At 41.2% G+C, this 23,677-nt stretch overlaps 1 protein-coding gene across 6 annotated transcripts in view; it reads left to right on the top strand.

Annotated features, from left to right (window-relative positions):
* Positions 1-21,833, top strand: part of CNTN4 (contactin 4) — a 778,655-nt gene extending 756,822 nt beyond the window's left edge. For all 6 annotated transcript variants that reach the window (XM_039240293.1, XM_039240289.1, XM_039240291.1 and 3 more), the window contains 9 exons: positions 3,674-3,832; positions 6,467-6,616; positions 8,141-8,211; positions 9,325-9,559; positions 10,531-10,643; positions 11,403-11,589; positions 12,021-12,133; positions 17,306-17,474; positions 20,018-21,833. In XM_039240293.1, the coding sequence (XP_039096224.1) occupies positions 3,674-3,832; positions 6,467-6,616; positions 8,141-8,211; positions 9,325-9,559; positions 10,531-10,643; positions 11,403-11,589; positions 12,021-12,133; positions 17,306-17,474; positions 20,018-20,118 (1,298 nt within the window). In that variant the 3' untranslated portion in view covers positions 20,119-21,833. The remainder of the gene's footprint in view (positions 1-3,673; positions 3,833-6,466; positions 6,617-8,140; positions 8,212-9,324; positions 9,560-10,530; positions 10,644-11,402; positions 11,590-12,020; positions 12,134-17,305; positions 17,475-20,017) is intronic.
* Positions 21,834-23,677: the final 1,844 nt, after the last annotated feature.

Here is a 23,677-nt window from a genome sequence, read left to right as displayed (position 1 = left end):
GGACGTAGTAAATAAGCTGGGGGTTGATGACAAATGACGAAATGACATTTGTGAGATTTTCTGAGTACTATCAACATGGCCTAACTTCACCCTAATGGCTGCAAAGGGCCTGCCTGAGTCCCACGGAACCAATTTATAAAGGAACAGAGGTAAATGGAGGTTTAAGAAAGATTTAAGTTGATACATTTTGAGAGAGAGTGAGAGCACACACATGTGCAGAAACAGAGGGATAGAGAGAATCCCAAACAGGTTCTGCCCTGCCAGCACAGAGCCCGGCACAGGGCTCCATCCCACAAACTGTGAGATCATGACCTGAGCTGAAATCAAGAGTCGAGGCTCAGCCAAAGAGGCACCAAAGCACCCCAGAAATATTTTTATACTGAAATTAAAATCTTTGGGAAGCAGGATACGTACCAGAATCAAACCGATGCATGCCCAGGACTTTTCTAAAGTTTTAAAAGTGCCTTTTGATGTTTCATCTGGGCTAAGCCAACTTAGTGATTTAGGACACTAATACAACAGTGGCTGCAGAAAAAGTATTAAAAGTGAAGCCAAATCAGAACATCAAAATAATCTCTTGTCTAGCACCTCCTTCATCTGAACCCTAACCATTGGTGTTTAGGAATCCCTGGCCAGCAGAACTTGAGTGCAAGAATATAAAACTTCAGGGAAATTAGGTGTGGAGGCAGGGTGAATCTGAGTGCAGAGCAAACAAGGTATTATGGGAAGCGACAGAAGTGTTGCTGTGCCTTCTAGGCATAACCTGAGGGGGCGGGGGATGTGTGGGAGTTAGCAACTTAAACTCATTGTCAAGAGAGGTTAAAGAAAAATAGCTTTTCCATCCTGTCTGCTTTAGTTCCTCTTTAAATTGCCTACAAAAACCTTTCAGTAGGTAATGGTACAGATAAGAGTCAGATAAGAGAAAAAACAACTTACAACCTGGGTTGAGCTGCCCATTGAATAACTTATAGAAACCTGTTTATTTCCACTTTAAAATACATGAGAGCTGGTCTGCTCTCCCCCTGGGGACAAAAGAATTCTGTTGCTGAAAATTTATCCTCTATTTAATTAGGATAATGTTCAGATCAGCAGTTTAAACACCAATAAATTAGACTAATAAATATTTAAATCAGTAATACTTGAAGTTCTTAAATGATATTGTATACTTCATTTCACAGAAAATAACATTAAATACCAAGAGGAATTTGCAGACTTAGTCTAAAAGAAAATCTAGTCTAATCAGTTAATAAGGCCAATAAATTAATATGCCATTTTAAACCATAATCTTTTGTTTTATATCCTTTAGCTCTGCTCTTACAGCTTTTCTGAATATTACAGAGAGGATGCAGAAATGCGTTTCACTGCCCTATAAGAGGTTTTTGTGTCTGAAACTGGGAAAACTGAGTCTTGGCTCTAGCTTCCTTGACTCTGATACTTACTTTATTTAGTCTGTAGCACTAAGGGCAGATGGAAAGGCCCTTCTTCACTGGGAGAGGAGCAGAATCGCTCTCCTCACACCAACATTCCCTCTTCTGTTGCTTGTGACAGAAACATCTGTGGGCCCCTGGCCATGTGAACATTTTGTTCAGAGGATAAACATTTGCTCATTTTGTCATTTTGAAAGAGGGGCCCAACTTCCCCAAGACAAAGTTGGTAAACATTCTGTGAGGTCATCTCTCCACACTAGTCAAGAGCACAGAGTCAACAAAGCTTTGAAAGTACCATCTCACCTCCAATGGCCAAATTCACACACCCTTTCACTTCCTTTATTTGGTTGACAATGATGGGCTCAGATAATTCCTATCAGTTTGATTTATTGAGGAGTTCGGAGGGGAACACTTTTGTATTTGTGGTACTTTGACTTTAAAGGCCATCAAAAGAGCACCCATTAAAATGGAGGAGTGGGGCATGGATCTAAGATAAGAAAGCTGGTGGGAAATAAGAAGATGATACTGTCTTTCTGGACTGTATCTGGTTAATCAGGGTTCCAAAGACCAAAGTTTGCCTCAGCTGTATCCAGGTGGCATTAGACTGACATGCTCAAATGTTACCATGGAAAATTAATCAGTTTTAGCATACAGATTTCCAGACCTTTCATTTAGGAGTAGGAGGGAGAAGCTAAATTTAGTCTCACCTGTGGGTCTATAAAAATGATTTTTAAAAAAAGAAAGAGAAAGTTAGGGCATCCTAGGAAGGGTATAGGAGTGAATCTCAGAACAAAGTCTTACTTCAGGAAATTACATTGAACTTTTCAGCACTCTACTAGACATCTCTTTCTTCCCTGCCTGGTAGCTTGTCCCAGTAGTACTTAGTGGTATACTTGACTGCTCTCTAGGGCTGAGCAAAGCACTCCTGGGAATATCTCCTTAATCCTGTCTCAGGGACATGAGATGTGTCATCCTGTCTCCCTCACAATCACCTTCCTTCCTGAAGTAGTCAATTGTGCCTTGCCACAGATGCATTTCACTGCCTGGTAGGAGCCTTTCCTTTTGGAATCTAAGACAGCTCTGGGTCTTTGCTTGGGCTGTGTTGATATTGTGTTTGCCTACTGCTTTCCATCCCTCTGCTTATTTATGATTTCCAAGCCTTCATTTAAAACTGATTTCCTCTTGTCTCCATGGTTTAAGTACATGAGCAGAAACAATGAACAGCAGGAAGATAAGTGGAAAAATATAGGTATGACTTATGGAAACTGCAAATGAGAGAGAGTGTTTAGATTCCAGCCCAGTTCTGAGGTTCCGTTGAAAAAGCCACAGTCTGGTGATCCTCTTGAGCACTGGCCATTTTCACAGCAGTCCCCTCGCATACAAGCATTGTGTTTGCATACGACACGGGGCAGGGGCAGGGTTAGTAATCAGTGCAGCAGGAATGGGAATGCAGGAGCAGCGCTGCCGCCCCCAGCACTCTAAAGCGCTCTCTGCTCAAATCTGCACTCTCGGTGGTAGAAATGACCATTTCCAAAAGACTCTCATCTTCATTTATCACTAGTCTATCCACAGATAACACTGCCTGACCCATACCAGAAACCTGTAAACATATGATAGATTAATGAATTTGGGCTTCTGTAGTATCCCAGTACTCTCTCCTAGCATTTGGAACAAATATTCAATTTTAATTCTTTGTTTACCTACTTTTTTGTTTATTATACAGTGAGCCCCTAAATAAGAGGGGCCATGTCAGGGCGCCTGGGTGGCTCTGTGGGTTAAACGTCTGACTCTTGGTTTCAGCTCTGGTCATGATCTCACAGTTCATGGGTTCAAGCCCTATACTGGGCTTTGTGCTGACAGTGTGGACCCTGCTTGTGATTCTCTCTCTCTCTCTGTCCCCCCACCCCTATCTGTTCCTTGTGCTTGCTTGCTTGCTCTCTCTCCCTCCCTCCCTCCCTCAAAATAAATAAACTAGGGAGGGAAGGAGGGAGGGAAGGAAGGAAGGGAGGGAGGGTGGGAGGGAGGGAGGGAGGGAGGGAGGAAGGAAGAAAGGACCATGTCTCATTCATCTGTAGTTCCAGATGTGCTGAGTACCCAAAAAAGTATTCAAAAAGGAACTGACAAGTGATAAATCTGCGAGTGGGTGAATAAATGGTTGAATGGATCAGCACTGCCATCAATTAAGCAATCATTTGTTTGGACATTTGAATACACTGCTCCTTTCTGAGGATCTTGCTCTTTCACAGGTCCCCCAGGACCCCCAGAGGCTGTGACCATAGATGAAATTACAGATACCACTGCTCAGCTCTCCTGGAGACCCGGACCTGACAACCACAGCCCCATCACCATGTATGTCATTCAAGCCAGGACTCCGTTCTCCGTAGGCTGGCAAGCAGTCAATACAGGTACCATATTGGATGCCTGGTGCTAGTCTTTCATAGGGGCTTCTGAAACTCTGCATAATGGACAAAACACTGTGGCAGTGCCACCATCTAGGTTCTCATTCACACACAACTACAAATGTTTCCTAGACCTCATCCAATGGTATTATCATTTATTTAATGTTTTTCTTTATATCAGCTCTTGATTGTTTGTTTGTTTTCTAACTTGTCCTAAGCAATAATGTCTATGACATGATAGAACTGTGTGTTGGTTATATTTTTTCTTAACATACATAATAAAATCCATTAGTTGTGAAAAGAAAATGCATCAATCTTCTCATTACTTAAAATTATCTGTGTACTACTAATGATACACTTTGAGAAGCAGTGGATTATGCTAGCCAACATAACCTTTGTAAAGTTGATACACTGTTCTCAAAAATAATAATAACTAAGGACTGCCTAGAGCCCCTTGACTTGTTGCCCATTTTTATTTAGATGGCTAAATTTGGGCATGGAGAGGTGTGAGATTTTGTTATATTAAAAAGTATGTCTGTGATGCCTTAGATGTCCCGGGCACTGGCTCAGCATGTGCCACCCTACACCCGCAGGTGCAGGTAACCCGTTGAACCCCACTCTTGATGGGGATCAGGGATTGCAATCATCCCCCATGAACGAGGATTTCCCAGTAAGTACAGGTCATAAACATGCATTGATTAAGACCCCGGCCTTTGTACACATTGCCTGTCACTACTACAGATTGGATGGTTTAGCAAGGCCCTCAGATCTGCCCGCCAGGCAGGCCCATGGCCCTGGCAGAGAGGAGCACTGAGAAGACTGTCACACTTGAAAAATAAAGGAATGTGACTTGACCATACCATCCCTGCCCCTCAAAATTGACTCTTTTTGTTATTTTATCTAGATTTCATGTGAGGAAAAATGGACAAACAAGTAGTTTTTGCAAGCAAGATACACACTTTTCTAGTCCCTAAGTGTTGGCTGTGTGACCTTGATGTTTTGAGATAGAAATACATGGAGTGATAGGCCTGGTTCTCTGCAATTCAGATGAATCGTATTGATTTTAACAACCTCATTTTTCTTTTTTACTTCAGCTTATCCAACCTCAGAATGGGTTTGTGTGTTCCAGCTCATTGATTTTCTTCTGAATCACAAGAGTGATTAGGAAAAAAAGATAGGCAAAAATCTGGAAGTTAGGGGATCATTCTGGCCCTGACTCTGCTAATCAGGAGATTGCTATACAACTATACATCTTCCTCTTCTGTTAAATGGGCATGATAAGAATTGTTTATGACCCAAAAGAGAAATGATTGTGAAACATTTTTTAAAATAGGAAGTGCGACAGAAATATAATGAAGGAAAGGAGGAAGATGAAGATGCTGCTGATGATGATGATAGTGATGGTTAAAAAAGCACACTAGAATTTGTTGAACCCTTGCTATTCGCTATATGATATGCTCTGCTAAGTGCTTTCCTTGGATTTTTCTCAACAGCATTGTGAATACACATTATTATAGCCTCATTGTACGATAGGGAAACCAAGCCATGGAAAGGTTAAGCAACTTGCCCAAGGTCATTGGGCTACTAGGTGTGTTGATTCAGGTTCAGAATCCAGATAATCTGACTCCAGAGCCCCACTCTCCACTGTTGTAGGCTAGGACTGTGTGAGTATGGTGTAAGGAAGCTGGCAGCCACTGAATCCTAGTGATCAGTGTGATGGCCTCAGCTTTGCCACTGGAGACCTCCCTTTGAGTCTCCTGGGCCACAGGGGAAATCTTTATTTTTTTGTTTTATTTTGTTGTATGTTTTTTTACCCACTGTGGGGCTTGAATGCATGACCCCGAGATCAAGAATCACATGCTCTAGTGATTGAGCCAGCCAGGTGCCCCTCTCATGGGAAATCTTTATGATAACAAGTATAAAACTCAAAAAGTTGTTCAGTGAACATGGAGGCAGTGTCCAGAGCTTCATTGCTGATGGCATCAAACGGTGAGCCATATCCTCCTGGGAAGGAGCCCTTGTCCTGTCCAAATACTAGTGGGTGAATATTATCAAATTCTCCCTCTCTGCCTTTTTTGTGTTCTTTGTGGCCATTCCTTTTAGGTTTACAGATTCTTTCATGAGGTATATTAGTACAGTTCACTGTCAGCAGTATTACAGGGTTGTAATAGTGTAAATTCATTGTTGTATTAAGTTATAGAGCTTGGAACACACAGTTAGACAAAGGAGCAAATCCAGTGCAATCTTGAATGAGTAACAATCTTTATAAGGTGCATTTTCCTCATTTATAAAAATAAACACAGCAATTTTACTTTACTCATAGAATGATTGTAAAAGTTGAACAGTGTGCCCAATACCATATGGTAAATGCTGAAAAATGTGTTAGGTGATAACAGTAGTGATTACAGTCAAGTGCTTTTGGGTCTTGAAGATTGTAATGTCATCTGATGGTATCTGATTTGAACTTGTTAGTTTAATAGAGAGAGTTCTGGGATGACTTCCTTGTAACAGCTGTTGTACAACTAGTCTCAGACCACCTGCAATGCCCCACACACAGTAACGGTAATCATGATGGATGGAAGTTCCTTTCTGCTTAAGATGGAATCCTGTAAAACATCCCCACCTTTTGATGCCTTTCAGTCCCAGAACTTATTGATGGGAAGACATTCACAGCAACTGTCGTGGGCTTGAACCCTTGGGTCGAGTATGAGTTCCGCACGGTTGCGGCCAACGTGATTGGGATTGGGGAACCCAGCCAGCCCTCGGAGAAGCGAAGGACAGAAGAGGCTCGTGAGTAGCATCCAGAACAAAGAGCATCTGTGCCAGTGGCTATTATTCCTTAGGAAAAGGCTTTGAATTCTTCCTGCTCTTCAGCCCTAATGAGGCTCTGTATTAGTACCCCCTTCTCTGGAATGATTATAATGATCAGAAACCAGGCCTGCAGCTGCTCAGCTTATTGAGTTTCAGTCAAGAGTTAAGTTCTCGTCTTTACTGGGTCTCCTTGTACAGGGAGAGACACTCTGTGCTTAGTTCTTCCAAACACCAACTGTTTCTTCATTGGCTCATTTGTCAACAAGATTCTTCAACCAGGATTTATTTTTTTTTAATGCACACCCCACATTTCAAATGAAATCAACACACAGAAACCACTAGTTGCAAAGAATACATTCTTCACAAATATTCAGTAAGATTTTTTTCTTAGTGTAAACCATTACTAGAAGCTAAGATTCAGAACACCCTGCTCATGCATACAAGCCCAGTCAGCAGTGTAGTATGACCCTTTGTATTCACAGCTTAGAATGAGCACATGGAGAGAATAATATGAATTCATCTACGTAAGTTGTATATTTCCTTCTCTCACATAAAGTGGGAGACTGAGGTGTGGGTCTTTGTAGAGTCCCCCAGCTGTGATAAGGCCAGACGTTTGTTGAAGGAATAGCAAGGTCCTTAAGCAAATGGGAACTCTGACCCTACTCTTGGACAAAACCCCATCTAGATCTATTTCATTGGCTTTAACCAAGGGAACACACCCAGACACCACTGGGGTCTTTCGTTTCCATGATGATAATGTAGCTAATTCCCATGCTTCGTCCCCCACCCCTCAAAACTGTAATTTAATTAATTCCTCTCAGCAATCCTGAGGAGGAAGCTAGCCTAATTTCCCCTCTTTTACAGAGAAAACTGGGGATCAAAGATCTTAAGCACAGTGAGCCAGGGGTCAACCTATGTCCACCACTTCCTTCAGCACTCAGCTCAAAACTCACCTTCCTCCGAGAAGCCATTAGCCCAACCCTACTCTGAGCAGCCTGCTACTTCAGAACGCCACTGCACTTCTCCATTCTGTCTGCACCGTATTGTTCTTTATTGTCAACATTTCTCTGTATGTTCTGCATGTGCTCTCTACCTCCAACTAGATTGTAAGCTCTGCACGGGCAGAGTACATATTGTCTGTCTTTTGTGTATCACCACATGGTTAATAAACGCCTACCCAAGCATTAGAACCAGAACCTCCGTCCTTTCCTCATACCACTGAAGCTCGGCCTCTAGGGATGGAGCTGAACATTGGTCAGACATGCCACATAACTTGTGTACCTTGTTAAATGGGAAACAGGTAACTAATGGCAGTTTCCTTGGTATGTTTCACTTCTTTAAGCTGAAGCTTTGGGCCACTTGACCACACTGTTTCTGATCTCAAAAGACAAAGATATGTTTAATCAAAGTATTTGCTAAAAGTGAGTCACTTCTGGCAGGTGACCTTCCTGCCTCTGATTTGCTTTTACCACCTGATATGACTTGTTTTTCTCTCCTGCACAGTCCCCGAAGTCACCCCAGCTAACGTCAGTGGTGGTGGAGGCAGCAAATCTGAACTGGTTATAACCTGGGAGGTAAATGAATCATGGAACAAAAGGAACATACATTAGTCTAGGCTATTTTATTTTTTCCTCTTATATTAAACAAATATAAGAAATTTTCTCTTCTCTTTTCAAGAGCTAGAATTTATTTGAGTGCAAACACCCCCTCTTACATAGGGAGTGTCTAGAAAGAAAAGCTGGCGCTTGCCCACAATTGTTGAGTTAAGGTTTAATTTGATTTAACACAGAAAAAACAATCATGAAATGGAAGACAACACAAGAAAAAAATATATATGTGTGTGTATACATATATATATATGTGTGTGTATACATATATATATATATATATGTATACACACACATATGAATGAAGGCTGGTTCAAAGAAAACCAGTTTTCCGTTCTTCCTGAATTGATGCATGGCCAATGGATTTAAGACATCTGGCAACACTAGATTCAGTGTACCAGCACAATTTCCTGGCAATTGGCCTTGCTTCTGGAGCCCTCTTTTATAAGATAGTTTTTAAACAACTTGGAGGTAGGTTAGTCACCAATTTATAAAAAATTTGATTTTGAGAGAGGAGATTAGAGTTTTAGAAAGGGTTTTTAATGCTTTTGAAAGACTAGACATTAGCCCCCAAAGTTAAAAAGCTCTCGTTTAACCAGAGTCCCAGCAGTGAAAGAAATTGCTCACCCCCTCCAGCCTCACTCCTCAGTTCTGAGGGGGAAAGATCTCTCCTGAGCCAAGATGGTCTTCTTCAATGAGATCTTTTGTCTGTTTGGCACTGGAGGAAGATTCTTATCAGACGGTACATGTTGGAATGTTGGTTTCTAGATCACTGGTCCAGTGACTTTCATTTGAAAGAACTTTAAAGCTGGGTCTCCCCCATCAAGAAGCCAGGCTCTCCACTGCAAATTCTCATTGGGGTTTGTATTTGTTTGTCTATTTAACCCTACTTCAATACCTCATCCGTAGTAAAGGCAAACTGATGGCAAGCCCCAAACCTAACACTCTTGACAAAACCCAGAGTAAGATAGGTGGGGAAGGATGTATGTGTAAGAATGTGGGAGGTAGGGTAAAATGAAGCAATTTTAGCATTTGAATCAAACGCTATGATTTCTGAAGACAACCTCCCTTCTTTCCCAGACGGTCCCTGAGGAATTACAGAATGGTAGAGGCTTTGGCTATGTGGTGGCCTTCCGGCCCTATGGCAAAATGATCTGGATGCTGACGGTGTTGGCATCAGCTGATGCCTCCAGATATGTGTTCAGGAATGAGAGTGTGCGCCCCTTCTCTCCCTTTGAGGTTAAAGTGGGCGTCTTCAACAATAAGGGAGAAGGCCCCTTCAGTCCCACCACAGTGGTGTATTCTGCAGAAGAAGGTATGGCTTATGCTACCTATATATGTGATATTTGTTCAATTCTAAGATGTTGCTGATTTTAGGCCTAGAGTGTTGCCAGGCTCTCCTGAATCTTAGTCCAGTCAGTTGGCTTCCCTTTGTTCTTTTGCTCTTATTTTCATTATCGTGTGACTAGGACTCTCACCTCTGACAAATGCTAATTTAGAAGGATGGGTAGTATGGGGCACCTGGGTGGCTCAGTTGGTTAAGCATCCGACTCTTGATTTGGCTCAAATCATGATTTCACGGTTCATGAGTTTGAGGCCTGCATCAGGCTCCATGCTGACAGTGTGCAACCTGCTTAGGATTCTGTGTCTCCCTGTCTCTGCCTCTCCACTGCTTGCTCCCTGTCTCTCAAAATAAATAACATTTTTTTTTAAAAAAGATGTTTAAAGGAAGGATGTGTGTTAAAGGATTTGCTAGCTATGAAAACTTGGTGCTTTAACTTAAGGAGTTCCGGGTTACTTCCCTTCCACCTACCCCCAAATTTAGAAAACAAAGACTTTGTCTTTACCATTTCTATCACCACTCCCTTCCAGCTATTATTGATAGCTCTTCTGTAAAAAGAGGGTTAGGGTCTTAATCACTAAGGGCTGTTATATAACTATGGATTATTTGCTCCTTATAATTTTACTTAATTTTTGTTAATGTGTGTGGGGTTTTTCGTTTGTTTCTTTGTTTGTTTGTTTTGAGAGACAGAGCATGAGCAGGGGAGGGGCCGAGAGAGAGAGGGAGACACAGAATCCAAAGCAGGCTCCAGGCTCTGAGCTGTCAGCGCAGAGCCCAGCACGGGGCTCCAACTCCCAAACTGTGAGATCATGACCTGAGCCAAAGTCAGCACTTAACTGACTTAGCCACCCAGGCACCCCAATTTGCTCCTTATAATGCCAGTACCTTGAAGCCTGTTCTGATGCAGCTGATAGAGTAACCACTTTTTCCACACTCATTTGCAGAACCCACCAAACCACCAGCCAGCATCTTTGCCAGAAGTCTATCTGCAACAGACATTGAAGTTTTTTGGGCCTCACCCATGGAGAAGAATAGAGGACGGATACAAGGCTATGAGGTAAGCAAGAGATATGTGCATTGGGTCTGGGAAAGACCTACCCCTCAGTGAGAACTTCAACATACACTCTATTGGGGAAAAGACCCAGATTCCCATTTAGAGGTATTTGTTAAGGCTTCTAGTAGACATTCTATTGTGAGATCACCCTTTTTTCTCCTACACTCCAGAAATGTTTTCAAAATATATGCAGATCAAGAATTTATAAGAAGATTGGGGAAATGAGCTTTGATTTCTGATATACCCAGTATCCACTTGGGCTCAAAACAAATGTGGGGGAAAGGTGAAGAAAGCTCACTTTCCATCTCACTAGGAAGCTGAGAACAAAAAAAGACCCTTTCATACTGTAGATGAGTGCTCAGAGCATACAAAGCCCTTGGCTCTGACAGCTCTGCTTATGAGTTGGTAGGAAAAAAATAACTCCATCTTAAGTACCAGCATTTTAAAGATCAGCTGAAGGGGGCCTGGGTGGCTCAGTCAGTTAAGCGTCCAACTTCAGCTCAGGTTATAATCTTGCGCAGTTCACGAGTTTGAGCCCTGCCTCTGGCTCTGTGCTGACAGCTCAGAATCTGGAGTCTGCTTCAGATTCTGTGTCTCCCTCTGACCCTCCCCTGTTCATAATTTCTCTCTCTCTCTTCTCTCTCTCTCTCTCTCTCAAAAATAAACGAACATTTAAAAAATAATAATAATAAAATCAGCTGATAACATTGGAAATATCCCCAGTAGGTATGATTCCCAAGGTCTTCCTTTTTATTTTCTCAGGTTAAATACTGGAGACATGATGACAAGGAAGAAAATGCTAGAAAAATACGAACCATTGGAAATCAGACATCAACAAAAATCACCAATTTAAAAGGCAGCGTGCTGTATCATTTAGCTGTCAAGGCATATAATACTGCAGGGACAGGCCCATCCAGCGCAATGGTCAATGTGACAACCAGAAAGCCACGTAAGAACATTCTTGTTCAGAAATATTTTAGGGATTCATCAGACATATCCCAAGTTCATTCCCCATCCCCACCTCCCAATGATCATTTGCATGCTAATTGGTATCATTATGTGGATTCAAATTTACCTTAGCATTTTAACTGAACCTTTCAGAATACCATGCAAAATTCATTGCTCCAGAGGACAGAAAGATAAATGTTTTTCTCCTCATTGGGAAGGGCTACTTCTTTTGGATATAAATGTTAGGCGACCAACTGAATCTTTTTCCATTTGCAATGCTGTATCTCGTCAGATTTTAGTGACCTTGAAGACACATATTAGTGCAATAGCCCATTAAATTGCCTCCACTTTTGAATTCTAGTAAGGAGATATTCCTCAGAATCCATTGAGACTTAATAATCTGTGACTTCGTATATCTTAATTTTTTTATAGCACCAAGTCAACCCCCCGGAAACATCATATGGAATTCATCGGACTCCAAAATTATCCTGAATTGGGATCAAGTGAAGGCCCTAGATAATGAGTCGGAAGTAAAAGGATACAAAGTGGGTAATTTCTTTTTTGCAGAGGCCCCTAATCTTGCTGTTAGTGAGAACAGTCTCTTCACACAAAGTCATATGAACTATGTTCTCACTTTCCCTGATGATGCCTAACAGCCTCTCTAGGAGTCTCTGTCCCCAGAATGGTTTGCTCTGAGTTTTATAAATGATCCGTAGCAACAGGCCAGATTTAGAGAATTGCCTCATCTGATTCTTTGAGCTCAGGCAGAGTCAGTCAGAAATGGTTGAAGACCCTGTAGGCGTATTTTCAAAAATTCTTGAAGATCTGCATTTTTAACATTTCTCCTATCAGCTTTGTTTTGTTCTTGTCCTGGTTGTGCTTTCTTCCTTTTTTTTTTTTAAATCAACAGTATTATGAATAGTAGTATTCATAGTAATAGTAATATGAAATATGATCATTTTTGTTCCTGTTCCTATAGTTAAGGAGATTTATATAGAGAAAAAGAAATCAGGGAGATTTTAGAAAACTCATTTGCCTGCTCCCATAGTGCTAGCCTGACTTTAACTAGAAGAGAAAATGTGTTTAGCTTGATGCCACAATTAACAGGAATTGTTATTGTCGTGTTTCGTTTTAAGCAATGTTTGGGGCAATGCAGTGCAGCCCAGAGGAAACTGGGATGCCAGCTGCAGTGTGTAGCATTTTTGCAATGAGATGTTGGCAGTAGCAGATAGGCAGTTCTGTCATTGAAGGACATGAGACTCTTGGAAAGTAGTTGATGAAACCACAGCTGGAAGTAGGAGTGGATGTGTGGTGGTAGAACTTTGGGTGATATGAGTGGAGAAGAATTTGGGAAAATGCTCCCTGCCACAGGTTCCTTTTCTTTCCTTCACACAGCACAATGATTTGTATTCTGCCAACAGAGAAACATTCTCTAAAATCTCATCTGCAGACCTTTCTCTGTGTCCTTTCATAGAAGCAAACTCTTCAGGAAGGGTCTTCTAGCATGAAGAGTTAGGAGACCCACAGTTTGGTCCTCTATTGACTATGTGACTCTGAGTCACTTAACATCTTAGGGCTGCATTTTCTCTTTTATTAAAGGAGAAATTTTCTAGTATCTTCATTTTTCTCTGAAGTTTTACTCTAGACATTTCAGTTGGGCCATGAAAAAGGAAAGAACATAAGCTCTCTGGGAAGGAATGTTCCAAGCACAGTGAACAAGATGTGCAAAGGTTCTGAGGTGGGCATATGCCAATGTGATACAATAGGAGAAACTGTGATAAATTAGAGATTTTCTCATTGTGCAGAAGAGGCAGTGAGTTCTGGGCCCTAGCCTATTATTACCAAACAGTGTGTCCATATCTTCCAGTTTTTCAGTAGAACCCAAAATTGTTTCATGTATAATTTGGGGGAGGGGGCTAACTGTTGATATCTAACTAAAATAAAATAAAATAAAATGATAAAATAAACACTGTAAGAGCCAAACAGTTAACATATGCAGGCCAGATGTGACCCATGGACCATCAGTTTACTACTAATTAATCCCCTTGTTTTGCATTCATGAAGACAGAGACCAGAGTGGGGAAGCAATTTTCCCACACAGATGGAGGCCAAACTAGGCTGAATTAAGCACATAGGCTATTGACCCAGACCACCTGCATTTGGATGCTAAATCTACCACTTACTGCCCATGGTGCCCTGGGAAAATTGCTTAATATCTTCAGGTCTCAGTGTCCTCGTTTTTGAAATCAGAGTAATAACAGTGCCTATCTCTCGAGATAACCATGTTACTACTTAGAACATACATTGTCCACTGGCCTCAGTGAAGATGTCAGGCAGATTCCTCCAAAGCAACAGAGAAGCTACCCAGGGCCAGGTATCACATAACATGGTAGAAGGTGGTGACAGATCTCTCATTGCTTATGAGGAGGACACCTCCAGGCTCTAAGTAGATGTCTGTGTCAGTGAGGTGGGGAGGGGTTCTCTGCCAGATTCTACAGATTATGTTTTGAATAGAAGCATAGGTCAAAATACATTTAGGTGCTGTGATACCAATCGCTGCCTCGCCTTTCTCCCTGGTGCAGTGGTCTCAAAAACCAGACTGTGGTTTTCACTGTGATGGTCGTAGACAGAGAATGGAAACAGCCATAGAACATAAATACACCTAAATGTCATTTGTTGTAGTATACAGAGAAATGGTTTGGGATGTCCAGTGAAGAACAAGGAGCAGAGATGGTGCACTTTGAGGGATAGGGAAGGGTGTAGCTGGGAGTCATGTTGCTAGCCTTGATTACAGAAGGGTCTCAGTGATTTAAAAATATCCAGGGATCAGAGCTGCAGGAACATGGGCACAGAAGTGTGCACTAAGGGCCATCCCCAAAGGGTCACTGAAATCCAAGTCACACCTTTGGAAGGCAGTGACTTCACTGTCTTTTTGAGTACTGATGGTCAGGACACTTCGTATATTGATCGGCATCTCATAAGAAGATCAGAGATCCAGTGCTTCCATTTCAGTGACTCCTACTGATTCTCGGGGAAAAACTCATCCTCTTTGATAACTCAGGACAAATCTCCACTTTGATGTTTCCCCAGACATCAAAAAATAGAATATAACTGAAATAATGTCAGGTTGAGTTGTCTAATGTGATAGGAATAAAATTTAAATTACTCTTACTTTTCATTTAAAAAAGAACATAGAGTGTTCAAGCACACAGCAAGCATTCAATAATGTTTGCTACTGTTCTCATTACTCCCATGAATCCATTCTTCCTGCTTGTCTTCTGCCCTGGATTATATGAAATGCAAGCACAGCCTTCAAGTCAGTCAGCTGAACCAAGTGTTTGCTGTAAATAAAGGTTTTTCAGGCTTTTATTTGGGCTCCAATGCAGTCCCTAATATTACAAGACTGATAAGCAGTGCTGAGAGCAAGGCTGCTTTTCCCGGGAAGTGTTTCTTTTGGATTTATATTTGAAACTGGTTGAATTCTCTGTGCTCTGGCAAGGACCAGAGGTAAATCAAAGAAGCAATTTATTCCTCAAAGCCAGATGTGCCCTTGCATCCCATCAGCCAGCCCGTGTTCCTGAAGGGCAGTGATGAGACGCTTTGACGCTCCTGAATGTGCCTGAGGATTTATTTGAGCCTCATCATTAGCGAGGGGATGCCGAGTTTGATACAACTGATGTTCCGGAGAAGGAAGGGGGCACTTATGAATCTTTCCACCTTAAGGAAATTGTGTTTTCCACCTTGTATTAGACAGAGATAAATTAAGGTGATGAAATGCCAGGGAACAAATGGGATCTGTACCATCTTAAGGGAATTTCATGAATTTTACTTGTTTTTGGTTTTTATTGCAGTAGAAGAGTGGCCTTATACCTCTAACTTCAGCAGATCAGAATTTTGAAGTGTGAGCTAATCTTACGGTTCTCAGAGTGTAGTTCGTGAAACAGAGGCAGTGGCATTATTTGGGAACATCCAGATTTTCAAGTCCAACCTCATACCTACTAAGTCAGAAACTCTGGGATGGGGCCCGGTGACCTGGGTTTTAACAAGCCCCCTAGGAAATTCTGACGCACACTCGGGCTGGAGAACCCCTGAGCTAATCCAGGATTTACAGCCATATTAACATCACATCAAACTCTTTTTAAGTACCACAGCCTGGCCCCTACCTCTGTAGAGTTAACTCTCAAGTGGAGCCGTAGCAGGTGTCCTGATCTTCCTCACTTTCACCACTTTGAGCTGGATAATTCTCAGTGTGGGGACTGTCCTTTGCATTCTTCACAGGCTGTTTTGCAGCATCCCTGGCCGCCACCCAATAAACAGTAGCACCTATTGTGACAACCAGAAATGTCTGCAGACATTGCCGAACGCCCGCTGGGGAAGAGGAGCAACATTGTTCCTCCCACCCACCCCCCACTCTGTTGAGAACCACTGAGCTCCCATATTTTTCATGTTCCCCAAATGCTTCTCCCACACAGCCAAGACTGAGAGCCACTGACCTCACCCAACCCTGTGTTTCCTAACTACCAGGAGAAACTGGAGGTATTGGATTATAGTGATTTAAGTGTAGGTGTTAGGAATTCTCACCAGCTCTATGACATCTTCTGGCCTCAGTTTCCTCATCTATGACAAGGAAAAATAATGGCTGTCTTGTCAGATTGTTGTGACAGTTAAACATGGTGATGTCAATAAGGGACTGAAGTCACAATAAACATCAGAAGGTATTTATGAGACAGTTGCCAGCACAGTCGTTATATCCAAAACAGTAGATGCATTTGTCCAGGCTTTTGGTTTCTGATCACAGCTGATGGCCATCAGCGCAGGCACTACCAGGCAGCCATGTGGGCGCATTTTCAGGAGACCTCATTGGGGACCTTGTCAAATGAGCCACCAACCTAGACTCAGACCCGGGGGAGGCCAAGAAGAAAACTTGCATCAATAGGACTGGTGAAGCTCTAGACACTTCTGGAGTATCAGTGACCACCACATAATACTCTCTTTTCCACATAGCTCAGAAAGGGGTCTCAGTGGAAGGAAAAGGGGGTTCCTGCCCTTGCCTTTTGGAAATCCCTCCCTGTGCTGAAATGTGCTTTCTCCAAATGATTCATGATAATAATAATGTAGGATACCTGTCTTGTGCTTCTCATCTTTGCCACATGTGCTTTTTATCTCTTGTTCTCTTTATACCTCCATAAATCCGTTGTCATACATGCTTCCTTTGAGCCAAGGCACTTAGAGTCAGTCCTTATGCACCCTTGAAAACACTCCAGAAAGGTGGGTGTCATTGTTGCCATTTTACAGATGAGGAAAATGAAGCTCAGAGAGGTAGCAAGGACTCTGGTTCTCTTTCTAGTGGCCGAGTTGACTCTGACGCCAGAGCCCCTCACGTATAACTAAGTTTTATACATCCTCCACGAGGTATTCATTTTCCAGGTGTGTTACCAGAGCCTTCCAGAGGTTATAGGAGGCCACATGGCGTGTTGGGTGACTCATACTAAGCCCGTCCCCATGCTGTAGTACCCTGTAAACTCTTTCCTCATCATGAAATGGTGGCCGCAGACATGCCCCTGAGTATAAATGAGCCTCCCAAGTGCATGTGGGCAGCCTGACAACCTCCATGTTCCCACATTTTGCTGGTGCCCAGAGGTGAGAACAAATGAATGCTCCATCTTTGGGGCTTTTGTGAGGACAGCAGGTGACACCTGTTCTTTCTGTATTGGCAGGTCTTGTACAGATGGAACAGACAAAGCAGCACATCTGTCATTGAGACAAACAAAACATCAGTGGAGCTCTCTTTGCCTTTTGATGAAGATTATATAATAGAAATTAAGCCATTCAGTGATGGAGGAGATGGCAGCAGCAGTGAACAAATTCGAATTCCAAAGATATCAAGTAAGAGTGTGTTCTTCCTCCCTTGCCCCTCCTTGCTATATCTCCTAAGTCTTGCCAATGAGTCAGGGCTTGGACAATGTGAATCCCACAGAGAAAGTCTTCTACAAAAAAGGGCAGTACCATCCCCTTCCATCAGACAGCTGATGTTTGCTGATCACAGGCGGTTTCATACAAAAGACAATTTGACTAGCTTTGACTGATTTGATCAGTTGCCAATCAAAAATCAGATTAAAACAGCCCCAAATCCATCACACAGGCTTTCCCATGTGGACCCGTGTGGTTTGCATCTACAACAACAGCAAAATTACAGCTTAGAAAGCTAAAACCATGACTCACTCAGGAAGAACAAGCAAAGGAGTCTTTAAAATGCAGATTAGGGGCACCTGAGTCCTACTTCAGCTCAGGTCATGATCTCATGATTCTTGGGTTTGAGCCCCGCATCGGGCTCTGTGCTGACAGCTAGCTCAGAGCCTGGAGCCTGCTTCAGATTCTGTGTCTCCCTCTCTCTGACCCTCCCCTGCTCATGTTGTCTCTTTCAGAAATAAATAAAAACATTTAAAAAAAATTGTTTGAATACAGATTAGTGGTAGAGGCCAGCCAGTGATGTGAATTGCAGCTTAATGGGTACTAGGTTTCCATTTGGGGTGATGAAAAAGTTCTTGAAACTGGTTGAACACATTGGAGTATATACTTCATGCCACTGACTCATTCACTTTAAAATGGTTAAAAGGGTAACTTTTGCATTACATATATTTTACCACAATAAAAAAAATGGAGTTAGATATCTTAGTGTAGATTTTCATTGGCTTTTGGATTTTACTGCCTAGAGATAAGGGGTTCAATGTAGGCTGGAAATACAAATTTTCAAGCCATCACTGGAAACATAATATTTTAAATCACGGACAAAATTCTCACCATAGTGTCCTGAGTTTCAGCCCCTCTGCTAGGTATCCATCACATTATTTTTCAGATGAGGAAAGGGTCTAGTATTTCATACTGATATCAACTTATCGGAACATATCCACTAAGCAATTTTAACTGCATCTATAAAATTTGGATGGTTCCCATCAGAAAAGACAATGTTCATTGGTCTTTTAACCCTTCCCCTGAATAAGCATTTGCTAACACTGACAAATATAAGACTTCATGGGGACCCTGAAGCTGTATCAAGCTATGCTCCCAACTCAGGACTGATTTGCCAATTTCCAGATGAAGTTTATATTTACTGCACCCTTTTTTCAAGCTGGCACTAAAGGCATTTTTATCTTAAAAAAAAAACTGGGGAGAATTGGATTCTATACTTCACTAAAGCAAGAGCTCTAAATTCTGTTGAAAGAAACCAAATTTGTGGAACCAGTGATGTGGAAGTAATCACCAGGCCACAAAAACATGAGATTGGGGTTTGTTTGGGAGTAAATTCATCTCACTTTGTTTAAATCTGACTTCATACTTCCTTATCATTGTAAGGATTGTCATTGTTATTGTTATTATTTAGACCAGTGATTCTTGGTTTACTTCATTATAAAAATGTATCGTAAGCAATTATATTGATATAATTGATATTAGATGATAAGGATGTAACTGTGGAAAAAAAAGTTTTCTTCCTTAAAAGATTGTCCATTTTGTTGGTCAAAGACCTTAAACTCTTAGAAGAACCTTAAACAACAGCTGGTAACCTGTTACTTTGAAAAATGGAAGACCTATAAGAAATGGTTTTGTGTAAAAAGATTGAGATTATTTGGGGGGGAGGGGCATATTTAGACAGACATAGATTTGAATCCCAAATCAGCTATTTACTAACTCATTGATCTTAGACGAGTTATTTTACTTCTGTGAACTCTAATTTCCTCATCTGTGAAAGAGTGTCACCACAATACCAGTCGTGCTTCAGGTTTTTGTAGGAATTAAGAGTCACATTGCTCTATGCCCAGCACAAAGGTAGAATTCAAAAGGGAGGAGCAATTTTTATTTTGCAATATAACTGATGTAATATTTATTAGCAATGTTATTAGTAATATTGAAGTTTCTTCTCACGTTAGATGTGGACATCCTTGTGAAATGCTGTCAACAGAGGTCTGGAGATGTGCCGTAATGTGCTCTTAGGTTCCTAGCTAAGTAGTCATAGAACTGACATTAAAAAGTCGTTAAGAGGGACACCTGGGTGTCTCAGTTGGTTGAGAGTCTGACTTTGGCTCAGGTCATGATCTCACAGTCATGAGTTCGAGCCGCTCATTGGTCTCTGTGCTGACCGCTCAGACCCTGAAGCCTGCTTTGGATTTTGTGTCTCCCTCTCTCTTTCTGCCCCTGCTCTGCTTGTTCTCTGTCTCTGTCTCTGTCTCTGTCTCTCTCTCTCCCTCTCCTTCAAAAAGAAACAAACATTTAAAAACATTATTTTTTAAAATTAAAATAAAAAATAAGTCACTAGGAAATCATTATTTCTGGTAGAATCTAGCCATTTCTACTGTTTCCAAAAGCGCTGTAGCCTTGCTTTGCATTGTATCCCAGGTGAGGCGAAACTGAATGAATTTATTCTGTCTTTCCAGATGCCTATGCAAGAGGAGCCGGGCCTTCCACCTCGAATGCATGCACGCTGTCAGCCATCAGTACAATCGTGATTTCCCTCACAGCCAGGTCCAGTTTATGACAAAAGTTATCTAAAGGACTTGCTGTTTATAATATAAGCAACATTTAGCTAGTTGTTTTGAAGACACCCAGTACTAAGTAATATTGTTGTTCAAGTACATCTTATTACTGGAAAAAAAAATGTTTTTTGCTTCTTTAGGAATGGCATTATACAGTACTTCCTCAAAGCAAATCTAGCTTTGTCTGAAGTTTCTTTGGAAACTCTGCAATGCACTGAAGACATCTGTAATATGATGTTACCAAAGCAGTTTACATATGTCCTTATATGCATATTTTTATTATATATTTAGTGTTTTATAGAATTTTTTAAAGTTAACATGAAATGTAGATATTAATTTTTTCCTCTGCTGTAAAATGCTATGGGCAACACAATCATACAATTATTATTTGAAGATATTTCCTTTAAAGAAAGGGTTTGAAACTCATCTTGATTAATAAATTAAAAATTGTACAGTTTTACAAGGATTCAGTGGCAGAACAGCTGAAGATTTGGTCTGTAACTTAAGGCTGCTGTGTGTAAATGACTCTCTGGATGGTTAACGCATTGAACCAAGTCCTTTTGACATGTACAATATGTTTTCCCACACTGTTGTGAATTTTGTTGTTCAACACAACTTGAGATAGTTTCAGGAATGGCTGCGAACTAGAAACCTAAACTAACTGCCCAAGAGGTACCTTGTGCAATATTCCCATCCCTGAATTTAGCCTTGTACAGTAAGACTTTCCTTTCACTCAGCTAAGTTAGCATTGTCTTTGTAGTAGCATTATCTTAGTCATTAAATTTGAAGTTCCCTATCCAGTAGTAACATAGACCGAAAGTTACTATAGTCAACCAACTCTTTCCAAGGATAAAAGATAATTTTACTATCTTTAACTGTGTCTGTCTTGAATGTACATTTTTTAAAAAGGTAATTCTCTGTTGATGGATTCATAATTTCTTTATATGTGTCTATCTCTTTACTAATAGAGCCCTTCTTTTGAATCACAATCATATATGGAGTTTGGCATTTTGTCCAATTTCAGCAAATAGTTGCTGCAAAGAATTTTTTCATGACACTACAAAAGACCTCTAGTATAACTGTATGTTATCTTGATGATTATCCTGTTTTGCAGTAAGTAGCTTAGTTGCTTTATAAGCTTTACCTTCTAAGTCTTAAAATCACACATTGGAAAGTGACAATATAAAAAAACATATTCTTATGAAAAGAACTATTTGTTATAATGGGGGAGGTTTTGTAAGCAGCTGACACTTGTGGAACAGTGCATATAAAAGGCAATGAAATTTTCTATAAAAATTTTCACATGTGAACACTCTGCCACCTTTTCTTCTTTCTCTGAGAGCTCAGATTTGCCTGTAATTTGTCATTTTTGCTTACAAATAATATAAGTTAACTTTTCAACCTTCTAGCTCTATTTATCCAACAAAGTTCTAATCAGGATTCCACGTGTGTAAACAAGAGGGTGGTAACCAGAAAAAAAAATATATTGTCAGTATTTCAAGCTGTGTTCCTTTCTTAGTTTGATATGGTTACTTCTATGTTAAAACAAAACTTAAAATCACACACACAAAAAAAATCAACAAAACAATAAAATGAATGAAAAAAAAATGATACCCCAGGTAGTTCCCGACCCCAGTGTAAATGCTATTTACCAGTGATCTAGCATATGTAATCTTTTTTTAAAGGTATTGTTAATAAATATTCTGTCATTTGTAAAGATACTTGTCTTTTGGGAGCATTTTTCCTGCCTGCCTGTCAGGGAATTTGTTAGCTCACCCTTGTGCTAGTTATAATTTGAAATGAGAGAAGGACTCCCAAGTCTCTGGCCATGATCCAAAGTTAGATGACCCAGGATATTCCTTTGGAATTGACAGCCCCGAAGACACGATTTCAAATCCTTTTTGGAAGCAGAAAGGGTCAAAATCCACAAACAAATGTCCTGAAGATCAAACCTGAATCTTTCCTCTTGGTTACCTAAGTCTTTCATATATTTAACCTAAGGATATCTGTTGTTTTAAGGTTTCCTCAACCCCATTGCTAAAAGGATAAAATCTAAACTTGATCATTTAAGGCCCTAATTCTAATAACAACTTAACTTTGTACCCAACTACACTGAGCCCTCACTGGCCCCTAACCACTGCTTGCTTTTGGTCTCACCTCTGTGCCTTTTGCTGTAAGGCTGACCCCTCCTGACATGCCCTCCACCCTTCTCTCACCCAATTCCTGATTGTCCTAGGGTAACCCAGCCCCAGTTGTCTGTGAAGCCTTCCCACACCTCAGCCCTTTAGGATGTCCTTTCTCTGGATTAGCTACAAGCCCTGTCAATACCACTCATTTAGAATTAATCAGGTACTACTTTTGGAAATCTCTTGTACTGTTATCTTGCATTTTAACTTAACTCCTGTATTGTTACTTAATTTTCCTTGTACTTCTGCCTTGTCTTCCCAACTAGATTGTAAGCTCCTTGAGGGCAGGGACTTTGGTCTTATCTTCCATGTACTCTCCATAGTGCCTAGCACAGTGCCTTGCAATAAATAATCATTGATTAATTGAAGGGGTCTTTGAAGTAGCATTTTGCATCAGTTGCCCGCCTATGTGCCCTAGTGACCCAGTCAGAGAAGACCGTGTCACTACTTTTGTTAGGTGGTGAAAAGCGTTAGAAGGCCTGGCTTCAAACTTTATGCTTTGAAAATGTCCTGTTATCTCTCCACTTCATTGCCTGGTAAATGAGGACCTGGATTAGCTGAGTCTAACTGAACTGAAGGAAATTTAGAAAGTGCTTCATAGGCACCTTCACCCACATGTGTCTGATTTATTGGCTTCGGTGTTTGTTGCAGGTTGAGTTCACTGGTTGCAAGCAACAGAAAACAACTCTGGCTAAATTGAGCAAACAAAAAGGGATGACACTGATTAGGTCACATGAGCCAAGAAATGGCTGAATGACCAAGTCTTGATGAGAATAAGAACCAGGCTATGCTAAGAATCCAGACTTCAGGAACTTTGAAAAATCTATTCCAAGTGGTTTTCTGGGAATGAATTGGCTTTGTTTATGATTTTGATATGACTGTGCTCTATATCCAAACTCCTAGAAGAGTCTGATCTGTCCATTTTTTATCACATAACCAGAGCACCTTGATCACACCAAACCTGCACTCATAGCAAAGGAATAGTTTACTAAAGAAAAATTGAGATGGTGTTTCCACAAGATGGGATGATAGATACTGGGAAGATCTAAGCAACACACTTTTTTTTTTTAATTTTTTGTTTATTTCTGAGAGAGAGAGAGAGACCGTGTGAGCAGGGGAGGGTCAGAGAGAGCGGGAGATACAGAATCTGAAGTAGGCTCCAGGCTCTGAGCTAGCTGTCAGCACAGAGCCCGACACAGGGCTCGAACCCACAAACTGTGAGATCATGACCTGAGCTGAAGTCGGACGCTTAACCGGCTGAGCCACCCAGGTGCCCCTAAGCAACACACTTTCTATGCTTAGCTATCCAAGGGGACTTCCCTGGACCCTAGACCCCAATAATACACTCAGATGGAATATATTACTACTTGAGACA

This window comes from Hyaena hyaena, unplaced genomic scaffold, assembly GCF_003009895.1.
Source record: "Hyaena hyaena isolate Hyena2069 unplaced genomic scaffold, ASM300989v1 scaffold_172, whole genome shotgun sequence".
Classification (NCBI taxonomy): domain Eukaryota; kingdom Metazoa; phylum Chordata; class Mammalia; order Carnivora; family Hyaenidae; genus Hyaena; species Hyaena hyaena.
This window is presented reverse-complemented; position numbering and strand designations above follow the sequence as displayed.